The sequence below is a fragment of the Hemitrygon akajei genome, chromosome 6 (assembly GCF_048418815.1).
Source record: "Hemitrygon akajei chromosome 6, sHemAka1.3, whole genome shotgun sequence".
Taxonomy (NCBI): Eukaryota; Metazoa; Chordata; class Chondrichthyes; order Myliobatiformes; family Dasyatidae; genus Hemitrygon; species Hemitrygon akajei.
In genome coordinates, this window is record NC_133129.1 from 36,023,946 (window position 1) to 36,047,085 (window position 23,140).

The window sequence follows — 23,140 nt, forward strand, 5'->3', positions numbered from 1 at the left end:
CCCATTACTTTTATGTGTGAGTATCCACATTTAATGTTTTAGAATTGAGCTTGCTGGTAGAATAAAGATTTAACAGTAAGATCAAGCCTGAACAGTAACAATCTCAAGACAGTAATGTAATCCAAATGGAGAGAGCTTTGGTTTAAGTATCCTGAATATACCTTAAAAAATTTTTAAATAAAAATTTATGTAATCTGAAATTGCTATGTGTAATAATTTCAATTTCAAGCGGTGTTTTGCTTGGACTGAGCAGAGGATCTGCAAGAAATTTTTATTGCTTGTAGAGGGGTCAGGTGTTGAGTGATTCTGTTTAATTTTTGATTTCAGTGTTCTTTCCAATTCTTTATCTGCCTTTGGCTTTATCTACAAGCTTTAAAGTTTAAGCTCAGAGCTGCCTCCATAATACTACCTAGCAGTTCATTTCACTGTTCTGATGTTTGATTTTATGATTATCTATGCTCTTTGATCCAGATCAAAAAAGTTCTTTTGCTCTTGGGTTCATTACCATGTTATCTACTTGACAGTAGGGAAACTTTCTAAAATTGACAGGGGCACAGAGAAAATGAAGATTTTCTTAGATGGTAAAGTGTAATTTGAACTTTTTGCATTTTTGATACCATTATAGGTATAACCCATAGGTTCGGTGGGCTGTGTTAGTCTAGGGAAAAACACCCTCCAGCCCACTAAACTTGTGAAATCTCATTTGTGTGGATGCTGCATGATGTTTTCTTCTGTTACAAATCAGTACCACGAAATAATGAACAGTACACCAGAATTGGAATCAGGTTTAGTATCACCAGCATGTTAACTTAGCAGCAGCAGTTCAATGCAATACATAATCTAGCAGAGAGAGAGGAAAAATAAAACATAATAAATAAACAAGTAAGTCATTACATATATTGAATAGATTATTTTTAAAAATGTGCAAAAACAGAAATACTGTCTATTTTTAAAAAGTGAGGTAGTGCCCAAAGCTTCAATGTCCATTTAGGAATCGGATGTCAGAGGGGAAGAAGCTGTTCCTGAATCACTGAGTGTGTGCCTTCAGGCTTCTGTATCTCCTACCTGATGGTAACAGTGAGGAAAATGCATGCCCTGGGTGCTGGAGGTCTTTAATAATGAACCATATGCAACTAAACAGTTTAGCTTTATAATTCTTAATTGGACTAGAGGGTTAGTGTGGTGAACTACGTATACCTGTTTGGACACGCCCCCCCTGCTGACTGCTCCTGTGGCTCCTCCCACTGACCGTGGCTCCTCCCACAGACCCCGGTATAAAGGCGATTGAGGCCTGAGCCCTGCCCTCAGTCTCCAGGATGTAGTATGGTGGTCAACTACTGCTTGTTCTTTCTTCCAGTCAATAAAAGCCGATATCTCGCCTTCACATCTCAGAGAGAGTTATTGATGGTGCATCAGTTAGTAAAGAAAACAAAGAAAAGGGCCCACTTTAATGAAACAGTCTAATGTACATGTTGGAGCTCACGATTTTCCCGTCCGTTCGTTCTCCATTGACCCCACCCCCTCCCCTCCAGCCCATTCCACCCCACTCAGTCCTGCAGTCTACGACCTCTCTGTTCTGGCCTCTTCTCTCTCCATCTTCTGCCAAACAAAAGCCCACGGATCCTTCGCTCATGGGCACACAAGAAAGGAAACCACTCCCCTCATTGGATGCCACACATTCCAAAGCCCCCGTTATCTCTAGTCATAACCCAAACACACTGCTGTTATAGAGATACCATTACATTACATTAACAGTGAAACCTTCCCAGGGTGTTACTTTGGGATTTAGATACTTCTGAAGGCAAAATATAAGCCAGTAGTCTTGGAAAGGGAGTTGTTTTGTACCTAAAGGAACCAGGTGTAAAATTAATAACACTTTATAATCCCATTTTGTCTTAACTGCCAAAACAGTAATATAGTGCCTTTAATGTAGAAAATAATGATGTGGGTTTCATCACCATAGCCACATATAATTATCAGATAAAGCAAGGGGTTGATCAACAAAGATTGTAAAAGAGAAGAGGGAGGTGGGGAGAGAGATGGTCACCAAAGGTAGGCCAAAAGCATTGGGGGATTGACAAATAGTTAACAGCAGAGAAAGGGTGTATTCCCAGCGGTTTGGAGGCCCAAACAGCTTACAAAGATGAGGACATTAAACAAAGTATTGGAATATTATTGATGCATTAGGAGTTTGAGAAAACTGTAAGCTGTTCACAGTGACGAGGACATACTTCTAAAATGCTTTATGGACACCATGTTTTTGAGGAGCTAGTGTGGGGCAATTTAAATGTGCCACATGTTGGAGGGTTATGGACCCCTGTCCTTAGTGTTGTGTGACAAAGTTGACATGTTCAAAGGTTCCAAGGTTAATTTATTGTAAAGTATGTATCTACATACAACTCTGAGATTTGTCTCCTCCGGATTGCCAAGAAACAAAAAGGAACCTGAAAGTTGTTCAGGACGAAACATCAAACCCATTCCCCACACCAAAAAAAGAAAGGCATCCTGATCATAAACCCCCAAATGCCCCTTCCCCGCACAAAACGGAACAAGAACATTGACCCCAAAACCCCTCCCCTCGCACAACAAACTGGAAAGAAATGGGTGAAGAAACACAGGATATGAAAACGTAAGTTTGAGAAGGACTACGGTCCATAAACAATAGTCCAAACCATAATGCAGAATCACGGTGACATCTTCCTTCATCGATGAAGAAGAGAGATACCACACAAGGCAGAGAGACCTGCCTTCCTGCCACAGCGAGCCACACAGTGGTAGGCCGCTCACAGACTCCTCCTCGGTAGTGATCAAAAGAAAGGTAGTCAGCACTGAGCTCTCACTCACCTTCCATATTGGCCTCAATGTTTCAATTTTCCTTGATGCTTTAATTGATGAAATGGAGTCGAATATCGGCTCATGCCCTGCCTTGAAGAGTACCTGCTCACTTCCCAGAATCTTCTTGAAGACAGTGAATCGTGGGATCACTCAAACGGTCTTCAAACTGTAAATCACAGGCTCTAACAGTCTCAGAAACAGATTTAAGGTGCAAAATAGACATAAAAGAAGTAAAATAGACATTTTTGTGGACTATCTGGAAGATGTCAACCAAGGGAGCATTGTACGCTGACGCCATCTGACCAGAAGAGTCTAAAATGTGGTGTTTCATTTCATTTGGTAATGGGGAGAGGGAACTCATGTCTCCCTCTCCCACTCCCAAAACCGTCTAGTAAGATTAATTTCTTAATACCTCAGCTTTATACATTCGATATTTGTAATTCCTAGTAAGGGTTATTTCTGGAGGTTGTGGGATGTATAAACAATATCAATAGAAGAATTGGGTTTAGAAATTTGTGAACGTTATCTCAAATAAAGCTTAGTTCATTTAGCCAAAATCCCTGTAACTGATGAGTAAAAATCGGTATCTCTTCCTTGTGCTATGGCTTAGATGAGTATGGGTGACAAAGGAAAAATCCCAACTGCTGCATTTGTACTTGAAAACTGCTGGCTGGTAATTGACTATTGGTGGGTGGATAAGAGATCTGGGGCTAGAATTTGGTTGCTAATAGCCCAATTGACACAATGTTCATTCATTTTTATTTTTTTTAATTTATTGAGATAGTGGGGAATAGGCCCTTCTGGCCCTTCAAGGAATGCTGCCCTGCAATCCCCCGACTTAATTCTAGCCTAATCACAGGACAATTTATAATGACCAATTAACCTACCAACCATTATGTCTTTGGACCGTGGAAGGAAACCAGAGCACCTGGAGAAAATCCACGTGGTCATGGGGAGAACGTGCAAACTCCCTACAGGCAGCGGTGGGATTTGAACCTAAGTAACCAGTACTGTAAGCTGTTGTGCGAACCCCTACCCAGCCTGTGCTGCTGTCATATTTAGACTTGAGTTTAGAGCACATTACAGGCACAAAATCTGATAGGTTCTGGAGGAAGAGAAGGAAATGCCCTGCAGGAGCCTCAACGGCTTCACTGAAGCATCACTTACGATCAAGTTCTGCTGGGAATGGGAAGAGATGGCTGGAGGTTATCACTGAAGTGATTAGCACAAGCTTTGCTCTTGGATTCAGTGCCATAAGCAAGGTTATGACTTTGTAAGGTCTGGTGAGAGGAGAGCAATAACTCATTTACCCTGGTGTGTGCATCATACCCAAAATGTACGTTTTGCCAATCCACTCAATCTGCTCTTGTAGGTCTTTTTTTTTAACATCAACCTACATGTCAACCCACTATATGGGCACAGCTTTCCCTTTGCAAACATCCCCTTCCACTGCTGTACTACATCTCATCTGTTATATGGCTCTTCAGAAAGGCACCATAAAGCTTCAAAATGCAAAGGATGTTTGCCAGAAAACTCAGCGATCACCAGGAAATCTAGCACCTTGCCTTTTGGTCTGCTGAAGACACAGATGCTTTACATAATGGTAAAGTGCTGGTTATTTGTCACTTTTAACACTAATACCATTTGTTAACACTATTTGTCTACGTGCAACATTTTTGGGTAGTGGTGGAACAAGGACCTTTTACATTGTGTGGACTGGTGAGATGTGTTTTAATTATAGAGATTGGACATTGTATTTGCAATGATGGACATGGGAAGGTAAGTGGACTGATTGACACAAAGAAATGTATTATTTTGAGCATGATAACAGGCCATTGGATTCATCACATCCACACCAAATAGAGGGCACCCCTCCATATTAATCCCATCTTCCAGCTCTTTATGTGCGTTGCACCTCTTGTGCTGTCTTTATCAATTTCACCTCCTGTCCTCCTGCACCTCTCTTCCACCTCATCATTCGAACACCTTTGTATTCTGCCATGTTATTGGATTGGTTAATTAGCCACAGGTAAGCAGGTGATTGGCTAATTCTGGGAACATGGGGAAAATATAAATCAGGTTGGTGCCAATGGGCTCTTGACAGCCAGCACCAACAAGATGGGCTGAAGTCCTTGTTCCTGTGTTGTATGGCTCTCTATCTCAACATACAAATTAGATGAGGAAAGGAGAGGTTGCCACAGGATGTAGGCATTGAGGCAGTTGCCAGTGAATCTTGCCACACCAACAGAAATAGAATTTCAGAGTACATGGGAAGCCAGTAAGAGCAGAAGCTGTCTGGTGTGTGGAAGACTTCATTTATATGGCTGCCCTGTCATATTCCTGACTTTGAGATCTGGCATATGGCTCCAACAAAGGCAATGATGGCACAATGGGGTTGCTGGTGACTCTGAAGTCACCATTAAAGTTTGGCCATCAGTTTTTGTGCCAGTTGGCTGCAAATATTAGATCTAATGCACCATCCTAAGGCTCTAAGCTGTTCCAACATATCATCAAAGCCTATGCTCAGAACAGCCAGTGGGCTGGTGAGTGCCTTCTGCAAGCTGTACTCAGCTGTTTAAAGTATTTAAACCCCCACCTGCTCAGAAATGACCCTGCCAATAGAACTTATAATCCCTCCAGTATAATATTCTTTACCAATAAGCTAAGTTTCACAACTTGCTTATGATTGCAAAAAAAAACTGCGGCAGTGTTGTCTTAAGCAGCACACAGGAGGGAAGACTGCAGATGAAGGGGTAACCAGGAATGTGTGGAATCCAACATTTGTTTGCTCAGCACAGGAGAAATATTTTAAAAACCCCCATGAGTTTGCTGCTCTTCACAATCTTAGATTTTTATAAAAAGATTTTAGTTTAAGATCCAGAGGTGCTATGGTACAGTTTGTTTCCAAGCCGTGTCTTTGAAAGTGCGCCTTCTACCAGTGAAACAGAGTGAAGACCATTCTGTGTCTGTTCAGTTCGCTGCCAGAATACAACAGGACACTTCCCACTGTGAATCACATTCTTACACACCAAAGGGATTCAAGTGACATTTTCCCAATTGGAATACAGCTGAGGAAATTAGACCAAGTTGATATTCATTACTTCTGCAACATATTGGCTTTTTACTTGAGCTGACTTGACTTCTGATCCCACCTAAGAAAATGACATGTTTATCATCCCTTCTAGCCCCCACTCCTTACTCCTGCTTGGAACCTTCGGCTGAGTGAAATTCACATCCTCATCTCACACACCAGGCCCCATTTCTGCAGTGGTGACTATCTAGTGCATTCAATGTGTCACCAAAGGCTCTTACAAATTTCTGTGGGTGTATGGTGGAGTGTATTCTGACTGGTTGTATCATAGCCTGGTATGGAGGCACAAGCACACAAGATTGAAAGCTGCAGATGGTTGTAGTTGCAGCCTGCTCTATCACAGACACATACTTCCCCAGCATCAAGGACATCTTAAACAGGCAGTACTTCAAGAAGCTTGCATCCATCTCTAAAGATCCTCACGTCCAGAACATGCCCTCTTCTCATTACTGCCATCAGAGAAGAGGTACAGGAGCTGGAAGTCCTACACGCAGTGATTCAGGAACAATTTCTTCCCCTCACCATCATATTTCTGAATGGTCCATGAATGTTACCTAGTTACTCTTTGCATTATTTTTTTAAAATTTATAGTAATTTTGAATACTTTGTAATGTACTGCTGTTGCAAAACAACAAATTTCACATCATATAAATAAGCTAAAATAAATCTTACACTTAGTACAACACAGTTTCTGTTAGATTTAGTTTTGGAGTGGTGTAGGAGGTTCAGACAGATGGAACAACACTGAGAAATTTCCTGTAATTATGTTGGCTCATTGTTGTTATGTGAGCACGTAGCAGCATTGTTACATCCACCCAGGAGTTCAAGAGGGAAATAGCCAGATCGTTTATGCAAAGATTTTGGTTCCCTGAGTGCGATAGAAGTTTTGATGGCTTCTTTCTTCTGACCTCCTTGTAATACAGACTAAGAGGGATGTATCATTGCAACTGTAAGATTCAGGATTCATTTATAATCAAAGAATGTATACATTATACAACTTTGAGATTTGCTTGCTCACACATGGCCAAAAAGTAAGAAATGCAAAAGAACCCAATTTTTTTAAAAAAAGAAAAAGACCAACCCGATGTGCAAAAGAAAGGGAAAAAAAATCATGCAAACAATTTAAGTGAATAACAACAGCATTCTGAACCAAGAAAGAGTCCTTAGGTCAGAACCCCAGAACAGTCCGAAATAGACCCAGAGCCTTACAAGTTCATCGTATTAGCAGATTTGGAGCACAGCAGCCGGGGCAGTCTTCCTTGCCTCAGCGCCACAGAGATGACCATCGCAGGGAATGAGCAAAATTGGCTCTTGTCCTGACCGGCACCCTGTCTTAATTCAGTCCATCTGAGTCAGCATTTAAATTGACCCATCAACTGAACAGCGAAAGGTTCCACGCACTGGAGAGAGGAGTGAACATCTTCTTGGACTCAAGGGTGTACAGCGCACAAAAAAGCACTTTGACCTACCATGTCCATGCTTACCTTATCCATACTAATTCCAGTACAAGCACGTGGTCCATAACCTCTTAAACCATGGCAATGTGATCAACATGCTTATCTAGATACTTGTGTAGAGTGAGAATCTCTGCTTCCTCCGCTCTCTCGGGGGCATCTGAAGAAGCCGACGAACCTCATTAACAAAGTATACTTTCATTGGCACCCTGCTACAATCCAAGTCATTTCACCCATCTCAAACCTTGGAAGTTCAGCTGCCGTATCACAATCTGCTGATACACTAGGCAACATGCTAGCCTCAAAGGTGAAAGCCTGGCACAGGCAGTACCTGATTCTTCAAAGTCCAAAGTAAATTTATTATCAAAGTATGTGTATGTCACAATAGACTACCCTGAGATTTATTTTCTTGCAGGCATTCACAAAAGAAATACAATTGAATTGGTGAAAAACTACACACAGATAGACAAACAACCAGTTTACAAAAGAAGACAAACTGTGCAAAATCAAAAAAGCAAATAATAAGTAAAAAAAATACTGACGAGTTGTAGATTCCTTGAAAGTGAGTCCATAGGTTGTGGAATCAGTTCAGTGTTGAGGTGAGCGAAGTTATGCTGGTTCAGGATACTTGGCTACTATTTCTCTTGTAGAGTGCTTAGCAGAAACCCTATCTTTTACAGCAACCAAGAAAAAAAAATTCTGAACCCAAGGATTACATGATAAATGCATGAATCTGATGTGTATACAGTCGGCCCTCCTTATCCACGGATTCCACATGCGCGACTTCAACCAACCGCGAATCACGAAAACCCGGAAGTGCTCTTCCAACATTTGTTGTTCGAGCACGTACAGACTTTTTTTCTTGTCGTTATTCCCCAAACAGTGCAGTATAACAACCATTTTACATAGCATTTACATTGTATTAGGAATTATAAATAATCTAGAGATGATTTAAAATATATGGGAGGATGTGTGTGGGTTATCGTGCATCGGGATCGAAAAAAATCGGAAGTTCTCTTACTAAGTAAGTCGGAACAGGTACATCCGGTATTATTTAGCATCAGTTAGTCAAACGTTTGTCTTAGTATATAGTACAGTAGATTCCGGACTACAGAGCGCACCTGATTAAAAGCCGCAGGCTCTAATTTTAGAAATAAAATCAATTTTTTAATTGTAAAGGCCGCACCGGATTTTAGGCCGCACCGCTACTTTTAAATATACATACGTATCGGTAACACAAATTACGTTGCATATACTTTTTTACTGAACAGCACGAACAACATTCCAATATCTCCTAGCGACTGGTAAAAATATATATACTGCAGCCTACCAAGAAAAGTTATTGATCGACTTTAACTTAAAAGCAGCGTTTTCGCTCGGGTCTAATCGGGTCTGACGCGCTTGCGCAATGCGATCGGGTCTAATCGGGTCTGACGCGCTCGGGTCTTGCTTTTCTTTGAGTATTTTCCATGTTGATGAGGGTGAGTACAAATGACTGATTTACAATAATTTAATTGTGAAAGTGCGCTTGATTTATCGTACAATTTCATTGGACCTCTGTGAACTACTCATCAATTTTATTGGTCTACTGTTACGAGGCAAAATGTTTACGAGGCGGCATGAAAAAAAACCATGTATTAGCCGCTCTGGATTATAGGCCGCAGAGTTCAAAGCTGTTCAAAATGTGGGAAAAAAGTAGCGGCTTATAATCCGGAATCTACGGTATATATTTTACCTTTCTATGCATATAAAACACTTAAGAACGTATGTTTCAGCGCCGGGCTCGGGAACAGAAGTTCTCAGGACTCGGGACAAATCGCTCCTGAGTGTGCTCTCCACCATGCCGGGTTGATGTGGAGGATCAAAAACTCAAAACCCCAAAACCCAATAATTAAACCACTGTGTTGCTTAGTAATAATTGTAGCTTTCATCGGGGCAGAGCCTTTCTCACTTTATCCTTTAAAATTGTTCCGATCGTTGACCGACAGGAGCCCAACACTTTTCCAATGACCGATGGCATTTCACTTCTTTCTGATTGCTTTATTATTTCCACTTTATTTTCAATCGTGATTATTTTCGTGAACAGAAACACTGCGCAATCAGAGCTCTGGCGCCGGGTCCTAATGTCCACCGCACTGAGACAGGTTAAATAAGGTCTGGGGTTCTGCTGGGTCCTAAGGTCCACTGGATTGAGACAGGTTGAATAAGGAACTTTGAACATCTGCAATGGGTCCCAGAACCAATCTCCCGCGGATAAGGAGGGCCGACTGCATATTTAAAAAAAAATGCAGGTCCTGGCATTACAAGTGCTTCAATGGATATGTAATTTTAGTGAGGAGCAAACATAAATCTGATAACAGGAGAAATATGATAAAGCTTTATGTATTCCTCTTTAAAAAATGAGTTCACTAAATATATTTTGCTCAAAATTCAAAATCATTTCTACAGTCAGTGTGAGAACTTTATTCATCCATTAGGAGCAATCTCCTCAAGTTGAGTCAAGTCAAGTCACTTGACTGCTGCAGAGCCAACAACCTGTCTCTGAATGTGAACAAAACAAAAGAGATGGTTGTTGGCTTCAGGAGGGCACGGAGTGACCACTCCCCGCTGAATATCGGCGGCTCCTCGGTAGAGATAGTTAAGAGCACCAAATTTCTTGGTTCACCTGGCAGAGAATCTCACCTGGTCCCTCAACACCAGCTCCATAGCAAAGAAAGCCCAGCAGCGTCCCTACTTTCTGCGAAGGCTGAGGAAAGTCCATCTTCCACCCCCGCATCCTCATCACATTCTACAGGGGTTGTATTGAGAGCATCCTGAGCAGCTGCATTACTGCCTGGTTCGGAAATTGCACCATCTCGGATCGCAAGACCCTGCAGTGGATAGTAAGATCAGCTGAGAAGATCATCGGGGTCTCTCTTCCCGCCATTTACACTACATGCTGCATCTGCAAAGCAAACAGCATTATGAAGGACCCCACGCACCCCTCATACAAACTCTTCTCCCTCCTGCCATCTGGGAAAAGGCACCGAAACATTCGCGCTCTCACGACCAGACTATGTAACAGTTTCTTCCTCCAAGCTATCAGACTCCTCAATACCCAGAGCCTGGACTGACACCTTACTGCCCTATTGTCTCGTTTATTATTTATTGTAATGCCTGCACTATTTTGTGCACTTTATGCAGTCCTAGGTAGGTCAGTAGTCTAGTGTTTTTTTTCCTGTGTTGTTTTTACGTAGTTCAGTCTAGTTTTTGTACTGCGTCATGTAACACCATGGTCCTGAAAAACGTTGTCTCATTTTTACTGTGTACTGTACCAGCAGTTATGGTCGAAATGACAATAAAAAGTGACTTGACTTGAGGGGATTGCTGCTGAATATCTTAATGAATGAATAACGTTCTCACACTGACTGTAGAAATGATTTTGAATATTGAGCAAAATTTATTCAGTGAACTCATCCAAAATCCATCCCCCTTCCACTCCAGTAAATTTAAGAAAGCTTTATGTATTCCTCTTTTAAAAAATGAGGCACTTACTTGATAAGATTCTTCATAGTGCGCTTTGTGGTGGCTTGTTGTCTCTCACCTCCACTTAGAGTTGAAAATAAAGCAGATAGTAACCAGTGACCCTGGAATGGTGTCACTTCATCAAATGCATGGAAATAGTCTGGGAAAAGGAAGTGTTAAAGTGAACACAAGGCTTAATTAGAATACATTCCAAAAAAGAGCTTCAAGGTAATCTAGAATGTTGTTTGGCTATTTGTAGAGCTTGATTTAAACAGATATGCCATGAAGTATATCTGGATACAATTTTACAGTTAATTGCGGACCACCTACTGAGGCAGATGTTTTGAGATCCACAAGTCTCTGGTATGGTTAAAGTAATTATCCTTTCTGAGTGCAGGACTTTGCAATACTTTTATCTTCAAACTCGGTTTATTAACGAGTTCACTGCAAAGCAGTTCCACGTTGAAAAAGAGCGCACTTTGTTTCTGTCAAGTCTCAAGTTTGCACAACTTGAAATATTTGATGAATTGACCTGATAAACTTAATAAAAATAACAAGCTGGGGCACCATAAACTACAGTAATAGCTACTTCAGATTTTGTAAGGAATTAATACTGAGGCAACAAAATTAAGAGAATGAACACATGGCCATGTGTTTCCTTTCACTGTGCTCTGCTTCAGCATGATGACTTGCTCCAGGAAGTTACGGCTTTTGAAGGGTTTCCAGTTTCACTGTTATTAGCTGCAAGTATTTAAAGCTTCTGACTGCCTTGGATTAGGTTTGTCATGGTTTGTTGTCAGCAGTTTCCTCAGCCGGTTACACTTCACCCATTCTCTTTGTGATCACAATAATGGTTTGCTGGGACATCTATTGGATTTTATGCAAGTAGCCATGACTAATGTGTCAGCTTTGACAGTGAATATCACTGGGGGTTTTTTTACGCCTTGGTATGTGCAGCTTTATTAATCACTGGATATAATGTCCCTCTGAATAATGCATTTCAGCTATCGTGAAAACCTAAACTTATTGGATTTAATTTGTACAAAGAAAACATTTACCAGCTTCTGATGGTTTGAGTTTCATGTCACAATGATACCTTCTAAAATATGCGTAGAATATGTAATAGCAATGCCTATGTTTTGAAGCAGTCTTCTTTATTAAGCAAACTAGTTGATCCTGGATTTCAGACATTCCTAGTTGTTCCTTCAGCTGTTGCCCTCCTGGTACACCAATGCAGAGAGAGAGTATGCACAATAAAAACACAATACGATAAAGAATACAATAGTTTAAAAATCACAGTAAATATAAATACATAGCATAGCTTGTACACATAGATTGATTGTATGTCCACAAAGTAACAAAAGGCACAGGAGTGTCTGTACATAATGTGCTTCTAAAAGGAATTGATAAAGTGGTGGTCATGGGCAGTGTGTAGAGAGGTTAGTGTGTGGAGGTGTTGATCAGCCTTACTACTTGTGGAAAGTAACAGCTTTTGAGTCTGACGGTCTTGCTGTGGATGCTACCTAGCCTCCTCCCTGATAGGAATGGGACAAACAGTCCTTGAGCAGGGTGGTTGGGATCTTTCATGATGCTGCCACCCTTTTTCCAGCACCTTTCTCTATACATGTGCTTGAAGGCAGGTAGGCTGTTGCCGGTGACGCGTTGGGCAGGTTTGACTGCCAGTTGTAGAGCCTTCCTGTCCACGGAGTGGAGTTTCCATACCATGCAGTGAATCAACATGTTAGGATGCCCTCTACTGCACAACTGTAGAATAACGAGTAATTTCTGACAGTCCTGAAGAAGGGTTTCTACCTGAAATGTCAACTATCTATTCACTTGCATAGGCGCTGCTTGACCTGCTGAGTTACTCCGGCAATTTGTGTGTATAGCTTTAGATGTGCACAGTCCAGCTTTTTTGGCCCCCTGATTGTCGAGAACAGGGGTTCCCAAACTTTTTTTATGCCTAAGAGCCTTACCATTAACCGAGTGGTCCATGAACCCCAGGTTGGGAACCCCTGGTCTAGAATATGTTCTGGGACCTTGAGAGGTTGTGCAAGGTGTAAGCTCCAGTAAGCTTGAACCTGCTCGCAGTTTACACCGCTGTGTCACCAATGTGAAGCATGCAAGAGGTGCAATTGCTTCTGGAGTCAATATTCCGAAGAGGTTGCTTGCCTGGCACCAGGCTTCGAGCTCTTCCACCTCCCCTCTGAAGGCTGTCTCCTCGTCGTTGTTGGTGATGAGCCCACAACTGTCATGTCATTGACGGATTTGATGATGCGATTACTCGAGCGTTTGGCCGCGCGCTCGTATGTGTACAGCGGTGGGCTAAGGAGACAGCTCTGGAGGACGCCTGTTTGGAGGATGATGGGGAAGGAGGATCGATGGTGGACCCTGACCACATGAGGAAGTCCAACACCCAGTTACACACAGGGGTGTATTTACACCAGGGAGTAGTTCACCAAGGTCTCACCAAGTTCCATCCTTGACTGCTCACCTCTTTGAGCAGCTGGTGAGCTTCTTCCACAGCCTTTCTAAAGCCTTTACAAGTTTCCTAAATCTTGGCTCCCGGAATTGTTAGCAGTATTTAATCTGGAGCCTAATGGGTAACTCGCTGGCAAAACAAAACAGATGAGGTTGGAAATACTCAGCAGGCCATGCAGCAGCTGTGGAAAGAGAAGCAGTTAATATTTCAGGTTAGGGATTAATCACAACCTCGAAAAAGAAAAATTAAATTGGTTTGGGTAGCAGAGAGGTGGGTTTGGATGCGTAGAACAAAAGGAATAATTTTTAACAAAAGAGATCAGATGCTCAATGTGGAAGGAAGTAGCAGTTGAAATCAGTTTCATGATCAGTTGATAATAGTTGCGTACACATCAATGTGTCATTTGTGGAGTCTTTTAATTGTGTGTTCTTTATCTTAGTGTGTTTTTTGTGCTGCATTTGGATTTGGAGTAACAATTATTTCATTCTCCTTTACTGGAAGTGACATTAAACAATTTTGAATCTTAATGGCAAGGCTGTGTGACACGAGAGGCAGACAAGACTATACAAGAAAGAGAAAAACTGAGCCAAGGTAATATCAGGCATCATTTACTGCTTCACCAAATTGGACCCCACTCCTTACAGGAAGCTTTGGAAGGTATCTAAAGATAGTATTTGGTCAGTATTTATCTATGAATTAAGAAGTGGCAAGTTTAACTCATCAAATATTAGAATATAGCCGAAAGGGAAAGGAACGGAAATATTTTTCCAGTTTATCTCAAAGAAAGTCATCAAAGAACCTGAAACTTAAGTGGTTTTTAAGCAGGATACTTCATAACATTTCAGTAGAATGTTGTAACTTTTAATGTGAATTTTGTTGTCATAGATAGCTCCTTAATTATCTTAGATGCTTTCAGAAGGAAGCTGAATGTGTATGTGAAGGAAGGAGGAAAGAAGAATTGTTAACAGGAGAAAGTCTGTTGGAAATCCAGAGCAACCACTCACAAAATGCTGGAGGAACCCAGCAAATCAGGCAGCATCTATGGAAATGATGTTTCAGACTGAGACCCTTCTTCAGGACTAGAAAGGAAGTGAAAGATGACAGAATAAAAAAGGTAGGAGGAAGGGAACCATAGGAGGAGGAGGAGAGGGCCCAGTGAGAGGTGATAGGCAGGTGAGAAGAAGTAAAGGGCCAGAGTGGGAATTTTTTTTCCCCCTGAAGGAGGAATTGTTATTCATGCTGTAAGATGCTGCTCCCCCACACGAGGACACATTGGAATGGGAATTGGAATTAAAGTGGAGGTCACCGGGATGTTCTGCTTTTGGAGGATGGAGTGGAGGTATTGGACAAAGTGGTCCCAAAATTTACAACAGGCCTCACCAATGTAGAAGAGGCTGCATCGGGAGCATCGGACTCATTAGATGACCCCAGCTGATTCACAGGTGAATTGTTTCCTCACCTGGACTGGCTGTTTGGGGTCCTGAATGGAGGTAAGGGAGAAGGTGACTGGACAGGTGTAGCACTTAGGCCGATTGCAGGGTTAAGTGCCTGGAGAGAGATTAGTGGGGAGGGAAGCATGGACAAGGGAATTAAGGAGGGAGCAGTAGACTACTGAAAGGCTGAGGTAAGGTACTGCAATGGGTAGAAAGTCTTGAAGAGTATAATTGCTAGTACAGTCTAATTTGGCTGAATGGCCTATTTCTATGTTCTGCATCCTGGAAATTAATGAAATTGAATCCTGCACTGGAAAAGCTGAAATAAAAACACACAATCTAGGAAATCACTCAGCAGATCAGGCAGCATTGTTGCAGTTCTGTTGCCATGTTATAAGAAAGATGAGGTTAAGCTCAGGAGGTGCAGAAAATATTCACGAAGATGTTGCCGGGTCTGAAAGGCTTGAGTTATGAGGAGAGTCGGGACAGGCTGTGATGGTTTTAACTGGAGAAAAGGAGGCTGAGGGGTGACCTTGAACATTTTAATAATTATGAGGGTCATAGATAGGTAACCACAGTCTTTTCCCCTGGGTATTTGTCAAAGATTTAGATGTCATAAGACGTAGGAACAGAATTAGGTCATTCAGCCCATCGAGTCTGCTCTGCTGCTCCATCATGGCTAATCTTGGATCCCACTCAACCCCATACATCTGTCTTCTTAACTATATCCTTTGACAGCCTGATCAATCAGGAAATTATCAACTTCTGTATTAAATATACCCACGGACTTTGCCTCCACCACAGATTCACTACTCTCTGGTTTAAAAAAATCCTCCTTGCCTCTGTTTTAACAGGTTGCCCCTCGGCAATGCCCTCTAATTCTGGATGGCCCACCATTGGAAACATCTTCTCCACATGCACCTTATCTTGTCCTCTTAATATTTGGTAGGTTTCAGTGAGATCCCCCTGCATTCTTCTAAATTCCAGTAAGTACAGGCCCAAAGCTGCCAAACGTTCCTCATATGGTAACCCCTTCATTCCCAGAATTATCATCGTGAACCTCTTCTGGACTCTCTTCAATGACTACGCATCCTTTCTGAGATATGGGGCCCAAAACTGTTGACAATACTCCAAATGCGGCCTGACTATTGTTTTACAAAGACTCAGAATTATCTCCTTGCTTATACTATACCCTTTGAAATAAATCGCAACATTGCATTTGCTGCCTTTACCACAGACTCAACCTGTAAGTTAACCTTCTGGGAGTCTTGGACGAGGACTTCTACATCTCCTTGCACCTCTGATGTTTGAAGTTTCTCCCCATTTAGATAATACTCTGTGCTATTATTCCTTTTACCAAAATGCATTATCTTACACTTCCCAATATTGTGTTCCATCTGCCACTTTTTTGCTCATTCTTCCAGTTTGACTAAGTCCTACCGCAATCACTTTTCTTCCTCAGCACTACCTACCCCTCCACCTATCTTCGTATCCTCTGCAAACTTCGCCACAAAGCCATCAATTCCATTATCTAAACCACTGACAAACAATGTGAAAAGTAGCAGTCCCAATAATGACCCCTGAGGAACACCACTAGTCACTGGCAGCCAACCAGAAAAGGCCTACTTGCTGCCACCTGCCTGTCAACCATTCCTCTATCCATACCAGTATCTTCCCTGGAAAATCACGTGATTTTATCTCGTTAAGCAGCCTCATCAAATGCCTTCTGAAAATCCAAAGAAATGACATCCACTGCCTCTTCTTTGTCCACCTTGCTTGTTATCTCCTTGAAGAACTCTGAAGAGAATTGTCTGGTAAGATTTCCCTTGACAGAAACCATGCTGACTTTGACTTATTTTATCATTAGTCTCCAGGTACCCCATACCCTAAAACCTCATCCTTAATAATGGACTCCAATACTTTCCTGACCTCTGAGGTTATGCTAACTGGCTTATAATTTCCTTTCTTTTTTTCTTCCTCCCTTCTTAAAGAGTGGAATGACATTTGCAATTTTCCAGTTCCCCAGGACCACGCTAGAACCAAGTGATTCTTGAAAGATCATGACCAATGCATCCGTTATCTCTTCTGCCACCTCTCTCTGGACTCTGGGATGTAGTCCATCTGGTCCAGGTGACTTATCCAACTTAAAGAGCTTTGAGTTTTCCTAGCACATTTTCATTTGTAACAGCAGTGGCACTAACTCCTGCTCCCTGACACTCATAGACCTCTGGCACATTGCTAGTGTCTTCCACAGTGAAGATAGATGCAGAGTGCATATTAAGTTAATCTGCCATTTCTTTGTTCCCCATTACTCCTCCTCCAGCAACATTTTCCAGTGGTCCAATATCAACTCTCGCCTCCCTTTTACTCTTTGTAAACTTTTAGTATCCCACTTTTTATTATTGGCTAGTTTGCCCTCATATTTCATCATTCCCCTTCTTGTAGCTCTTTTAGTTGCCTTTTGTTGGATTTTAAAAGCTTCCCAATCATCCAACTTCTCACACACTTTTTCTACCTTATATGCCCTTTCCTTGTCTTATATGCAGTCCTTAACATCCCTTGTCAGCTATGGTTGCCTACCCCTGCCAGTTGAGAACTTTTTCTTCCATGGGACATAGCTATCCTGCATCTTCTGAACTATTCCCAGAAACATCAGCCATCTCTGCTCTGTCATCATCCCCACCAGTATCCTCCTCCAAATCACCTGGGCAACTCCTCTCTTGTGCCCCTATAATTCCTTTTATTCCATTGCAATACTGATACATGTGACTTATGCTTCCCCCCTCTCAAACTGCAGTATGAATTCAATCATATTATGATCATTGCCTCTTAAGAGTTCCTTTTTGTTGAGCTCCCTAATAACATCTGGGTTATTACGCAACACCTAATCTAAGATACCCTTTCCCTTTGTAGGGTCAGGCACAAGCTGCGCTAAAAAGCCATCTCGTAGGCATTCAACAAATTCCCTCGACACCAACCTAAATGTAGCCTAAAACTCAAGGACATACATTTAAGGTGAGAGGGTAAAGTTTTAAATGGAACCTGAGGAGCCAGCCTTTTCCACACAGTAAGCTGTAGAGGTGGGCACATTCGAACATTTAAAAGACATTTAGACAATTATATAAATAGGAAAGGCAGGAAGTAGGCCAAGTTGAGACAAATAGCACTAGCTCAGGAAGGCACCTGGCTGGGTTGGCATTGATGAGTCGGTGCAAAGCGTCTGTTTCTGTGCTATATGATTCCCTGATTCTGAAACAGATAGGAGCCCATGCTATGCACGTGGAGGTTTTATAAAGTTGCCAGCAAACAGACGCTCTGGATGGATAATCTTACCTGTTTCTGTAGAATGTTTCCATTGTGTTTCTTCTCAAAGGTAGAAGAGAATTTGGCTCCATCATGAAAATTTGGAGCTGATTTAATCTCTGCTATAATAGCAAATAAAATTCAACTGCTCTCTGCAGCAACTTCTTGTTCAAGCCATCAAGGAAAAGATTTTCTCAATAGATTCAACATAAAGTTACTCAGCATTATTTAACAACTCACCAGGGTTGTCTTGTAGCCTGAGGTTATCCTTACCATCAACATTATCACAATTTTTGTGTCATTTAGAACATAGAACATAACTGTACAGTACAGTATCTTCATCTACGATGTTGTGCTGACCTTTTAATCTAATCTAAAATCAATCTTACCCTTCCCTTCTACATAGCCCTCCATTTTTCGATTCCCCTTACTAATCACCTACATTAATATTCAAATTGTTGAATCAATAAATATTAAGGGTCTAAGAGGTCTGGCAGTAACCTTGAAGAGAGAAAAACAAGAATAGTAGAAGTAGACATTTAAAGGAATAGTAAGCACAGTAAAACTTTGACAACCTGTTAACTCAGTTGTTCGGAAATCCCAGTGGTTCTTTGGGTTCTGATTCCCATGCTCCCTCCAGCACATCAAAACCCGGGTTTCCCATGTTTCCTTTAGCACCCCAGGGTCTAGTTTTGCACTCTCGCTGCCACACGGTGTGCTAGAGGGTGTGCAGGAGCTGGGGCCCCAGAGTTTTACTGTGCTTGAAAGGGTTCATTGCAGAGCCATGGGTAGCACTGCTGGAGTGTAGTCCAGCAGAGAGCTGACTGCACTCAATGATCAGAATGGTTTTTGCTTGCTTAAATCTTTTTGTGTTTTAACTTTTATCTTATTTAACTTCTAAGTTACAGTTTTTATTATCACGTATTGCATAGTACTGCTGCCGCCTAACAACAAATTTCACGATGTATGCCTGATTCTGATTTTCTAAATGATTTCCTTTAAAAAAGCATTTTTCTCTAATACCATTCTGAGGGATCATTTACATTACAAATCATTTGAATTGCATTATAATTTATGATATTGTAACCTTGTGAATTATTTCAATATTTATTTGTAAAGTTAAAGTACTCACTGTATTGTATTTAGTTTCTTTAAACTTAGCCAACCATTTCAAAGACAAGGCATTCATGGATACAGTTAAGAGTAAAAGTACAAAGATAGACAAAGCATGTCAGAGTGCTGAAATTTCCATTCAGGAAGGAACAGAACATTAATCATCGGAAGGTCCTGTTACTAAGGGAAAGTAAAATTCAGCATTTCACATAACTTACAGGAAGGTGTGCAAGATTCTAATATAATTGAAGGAAATGGCTGACATGTTTTTCTAGTGTTAAACAATTCAGAAGAATTGTAATCACAAAGCAAAGATAAATGATATGGGGGTCATGTGGCCATGTGGAACATGTAATTGAGCTTCGCTGGTCAACTTTCAAACCATTGCAAGGGGTTATGACATTTTTTAAAGTTTATTGTCTAAATAGTCTAGAGTGTAGGTGGAACTGTTCTTTGAACAGAACCAAATGCTATTTTTAAGTCTCAAAATTCCAATTTTAAATAACATTACTTATTACTATATTTAGTAGTCAGACATAATGTCTAATTTGTGCTCACATGTAGGAGTATTGGCTCTAAATTGGTATAAACTGGAAAGCAATTCAGGTGAAATTGCCTGACCTATTTCAAAATGGGAAGTACAAGGTTATGTTCAAATGAAAGTTTCCAGTCACTTGGAACATAATTGGAATGTGAAACTAAGCTTAAGATATTTTAAGGCTTCATTAAAGATTACAGCCAAATAAATTATTTTTATAAGTTATGATCTTGACTAGTGGGTTGCAGATTCAAGGGCTAGTGTTTACAGATTCAAGGTTAACCATTAAGGGGAAAAAAAGGTGGAATAATTGAATGGGAAATGTTGGGAAAATTACTGTCCAACAGTGGGGATGTGACATAAATTGTAAGGTTCTTTCAACAAGCCAACATGGTGTCCTTGTTCTGGATTCTGTTACCCAAAATTTCATCTGTTAGTTATGTTAAATGTGTGTATACTCTGCTCTAAAATTCTTTCCATAATTTTAAATCATTAACATTAATTTGCAACCTGAATTTCCTATTTGGTGTTGGAGACAGGACAGGAATAGCTAGTGGAATGGCACTTTCCTCTCCAGCTTTTTTCAGCTGCCATTTGACTGAAATGTTTATATTGATAATTTAAAGTTAGCTTTGAATGGTGTTGAATTAGACTGGATGATTATTATCTTCTTGGCAGTTTAACAGTTTATGGCAGCTTGTATATTATATAACTATATATAGTAATTGTTCAGTGTGTCCCGTAGTGGTTACGGTTCTTTCTCTTTCTAGTAGTTATTTGATATTGCATTATTTGAGTAGGGGCTATCTGATTGTTTAATTCTTATCTACAAATTTGAATGTTATGTCTCTTATCTGTAGTATAGGAAGGGCCGAGCACATTGGCCTACCATCTTTTTCTGATTTTTTACTACTTTTCCTTCCTCTGCTGCTCTCCATTTTCAGTTCTCTTTGTTCCTTTAGCATTCAGTAAAACGATTGTGAAGCTACAAGCTTTATACCTCTTTTCTGACTTCCAAAAGAACCTTGGTTCAAAAACATCAGAGTCCAACGATAGTCATATTTGAACGATAGGATATTGAGAGGTGCTGTGACTTATGCTGTTTGTAAATGCCATGGGTTATAATTATTTTTGAAGTCTGCCTTTAAGATGTCAGAAGGAACATGTGGAAAATATAGGATCCAATTTTACCTGAGGAAGTTGGGAGAAATTAATTGAATTTTTGTATTTTTCTCTATGAATTGAGAATGATGCTTCCTCTCCAGTACTGGAGGTGTTTGATGAGGCCATTGTGGGAAAGGTGCCTGTTGACAGGATGGAGAATTTGTGAGGTGATGTGTTCCTTCCTACCTTTAAGCTGTACTTCATGGACTCACGGTCTTCTACACATGTGGATGTTGTATTCGTTCAGAGAGTTTTTGAGCATATCTTTGAATCTGTTCCCCTGCCTGGCTGATAAACTTTTCCTGTGACAGAATTCAGAATAGATTTTGACTAACCTGCTGTTGGTTCATTTATTCTGACAATGGATTTGAAGGATATTACAGAGATGGTGTTGATCATTTCCTTCCATTGCCTTGAATTGTGCAGTGTAGGGAACAAAAAAAATACACAGTAGAAGGGCAGGGATGACTGGTGCCCAGTAGGCTAAGAGTTTTCAGCAAATTTTAAAGTATCGATGTTCTTCAGTCTACCAAAGGTTGCACCGGGTCAATGAGGACGATTGTGAATTTCATCACTAATGTATGCCTTTGCTGATAGACGGTTCTTGAGATATGAGAAGCATTCCATGTTTTATGGAATCCCACTGATAATCTTAATACTGAGTGCCTTTACCTCACTCCAGGATAGATTTAACACACTGCTGCTATCAGCACACACAGATGAGGAAAAGTTCAAGTTTAAGTTTATTGTTATTGTCACTCAACCATACAATGTATACAGCTAACCGAAGCATTGTACCTCTAAGGCCAAGGTGTAAAACGCAGTACTTATAGTCACACACAGCACATATAATTACAATCCAGCACCTACATAAGCACATAAGAAATAGGAGTAGGCCATCTGGCCGTCACAAAATAATATTAGCACAAGTTCCTGAGTGACATGGCCTGAAGATTGACAGGTTGACATAAAGTGCCAGTTGCATGTTTAGGTAAGACAGTATAATGTTACTGGCACTATTACACTAAAACTAGTCATTTAAATATGTCAAACAGCAGCATAAAAGATGAAAAGTGACCAGTGGGCAGGATGAGAGTGTGTAAGTGGTGGAGGAGGGTAGTAGCCGGGCATTTAGTCAGGGTGTATACGTGTGCTAGGAAGCAACGCGATGGTCAGCTGTCTAACAGCCCAGAGGAAGAAGCTGTAACCCAGCCTGAAAGTTCTGGTTCTTTTGTTGTGGTTCCTTCTGCCTGACGGCAGGAGGTCAAAGAGATTGTGGGAACGAAGGGAGGGGCCTTTGACAATACTGGGGGCACTGCAGTGCAGTGTTTCAGATATATGTCTTGAAGGAGGACATTAAGGCTACATCCACACTAGACCGGTTAATTTTGAAAACGCCGGTTTCGCATAAAAACAATAGGCGTCCACACTGTTTTTAAAAGTATCTCTGTCTACCATTGAAACGGAGATTTCGGCGAATCTCCTCCTACTGCGCATGCGCAGGACACATCTACCGAAAACAAGCAACATGTTTGGTGTTGAATCTGGCTGTAAAAGTGCGCGTTTGTTCAGTTACAGACTAGAAAAACTTAAAACGATGGACAGCTGTTGGCTCTCGCGCAGGAGAACTTAAAAGTAAAAAGAAAACAAATACTGGAGCGTACGGAGGCAACCGACAGGGAGTTCACGGACAGTATGAACCGGCTGACGACGAGCATTGAAAAACTGACTAACTCTGTTGCGTTAATAAAGCACCTTGTTAAATGTATAAAACATGTCTGCATCAGTGTTATCTTGTATTTCCATACAATGTTACATTAGGCTGATACACATCTATTGTCAGAGAAGTACTTGCATAAATAGGTAAACCACCTTCATACCAGCAAGGACAGAAAACAGCAAAGTGAGTACAGTATACTTATTTATTTAGTAAGTTATGGGTCAAAGTATTTGGTGAGTACATTTTCAACTCTTCTGCTGTCAGTTCTGTTGCCGTCTTCTGAAATTGTTAGGTTGCATTCAAGAAAACAATGAAATAGTGCGCTGCCGTCTGATAGCATTTTCAGAAGTCTCCTGTTACCCCGTCCACACTGATCTGCCCGAGCAGCATTTTCAAAAATACCCACCCTGGAAAGCGTTTCTGAAAGGCTCCGGTTTCGGAGGACGAAAACGCCGTTTTAGTGTGGACGAAGGGTAAAAAGAAGAGAAAAAGCTTTGGTTATG

The 23,140-nt window shown here is 41.0% G+C and overlaps 1 protein-coding gene across 1 annotated transcript in view; it reads left to right on the forward strand.

Annotated features, from left to right (window-relative positions):
• LOC140728954 (storkhead-box protein 1-like) overlaps positions 1 to 22,665 on the forward strand; it is a 55,719-nt gene extending 33,054 nt beyond the window's left edge. Inside the window, exon 2 of the mRNA XM_073048094.1 lies at positions 22,490 to 22,665. Within this exon, the coding sequence (XP_072904195.1) occupies positions 22,490 to 22,500 (11 nt within the window). The 3' untranslated portion in view covers positions 22,501 to 22,665. The remainder of the gene's footprint in view (positions 1 to 22,489) is intronic.
• Positions 22,666 to 23,140: the final 475 nt, after the last annotated feature.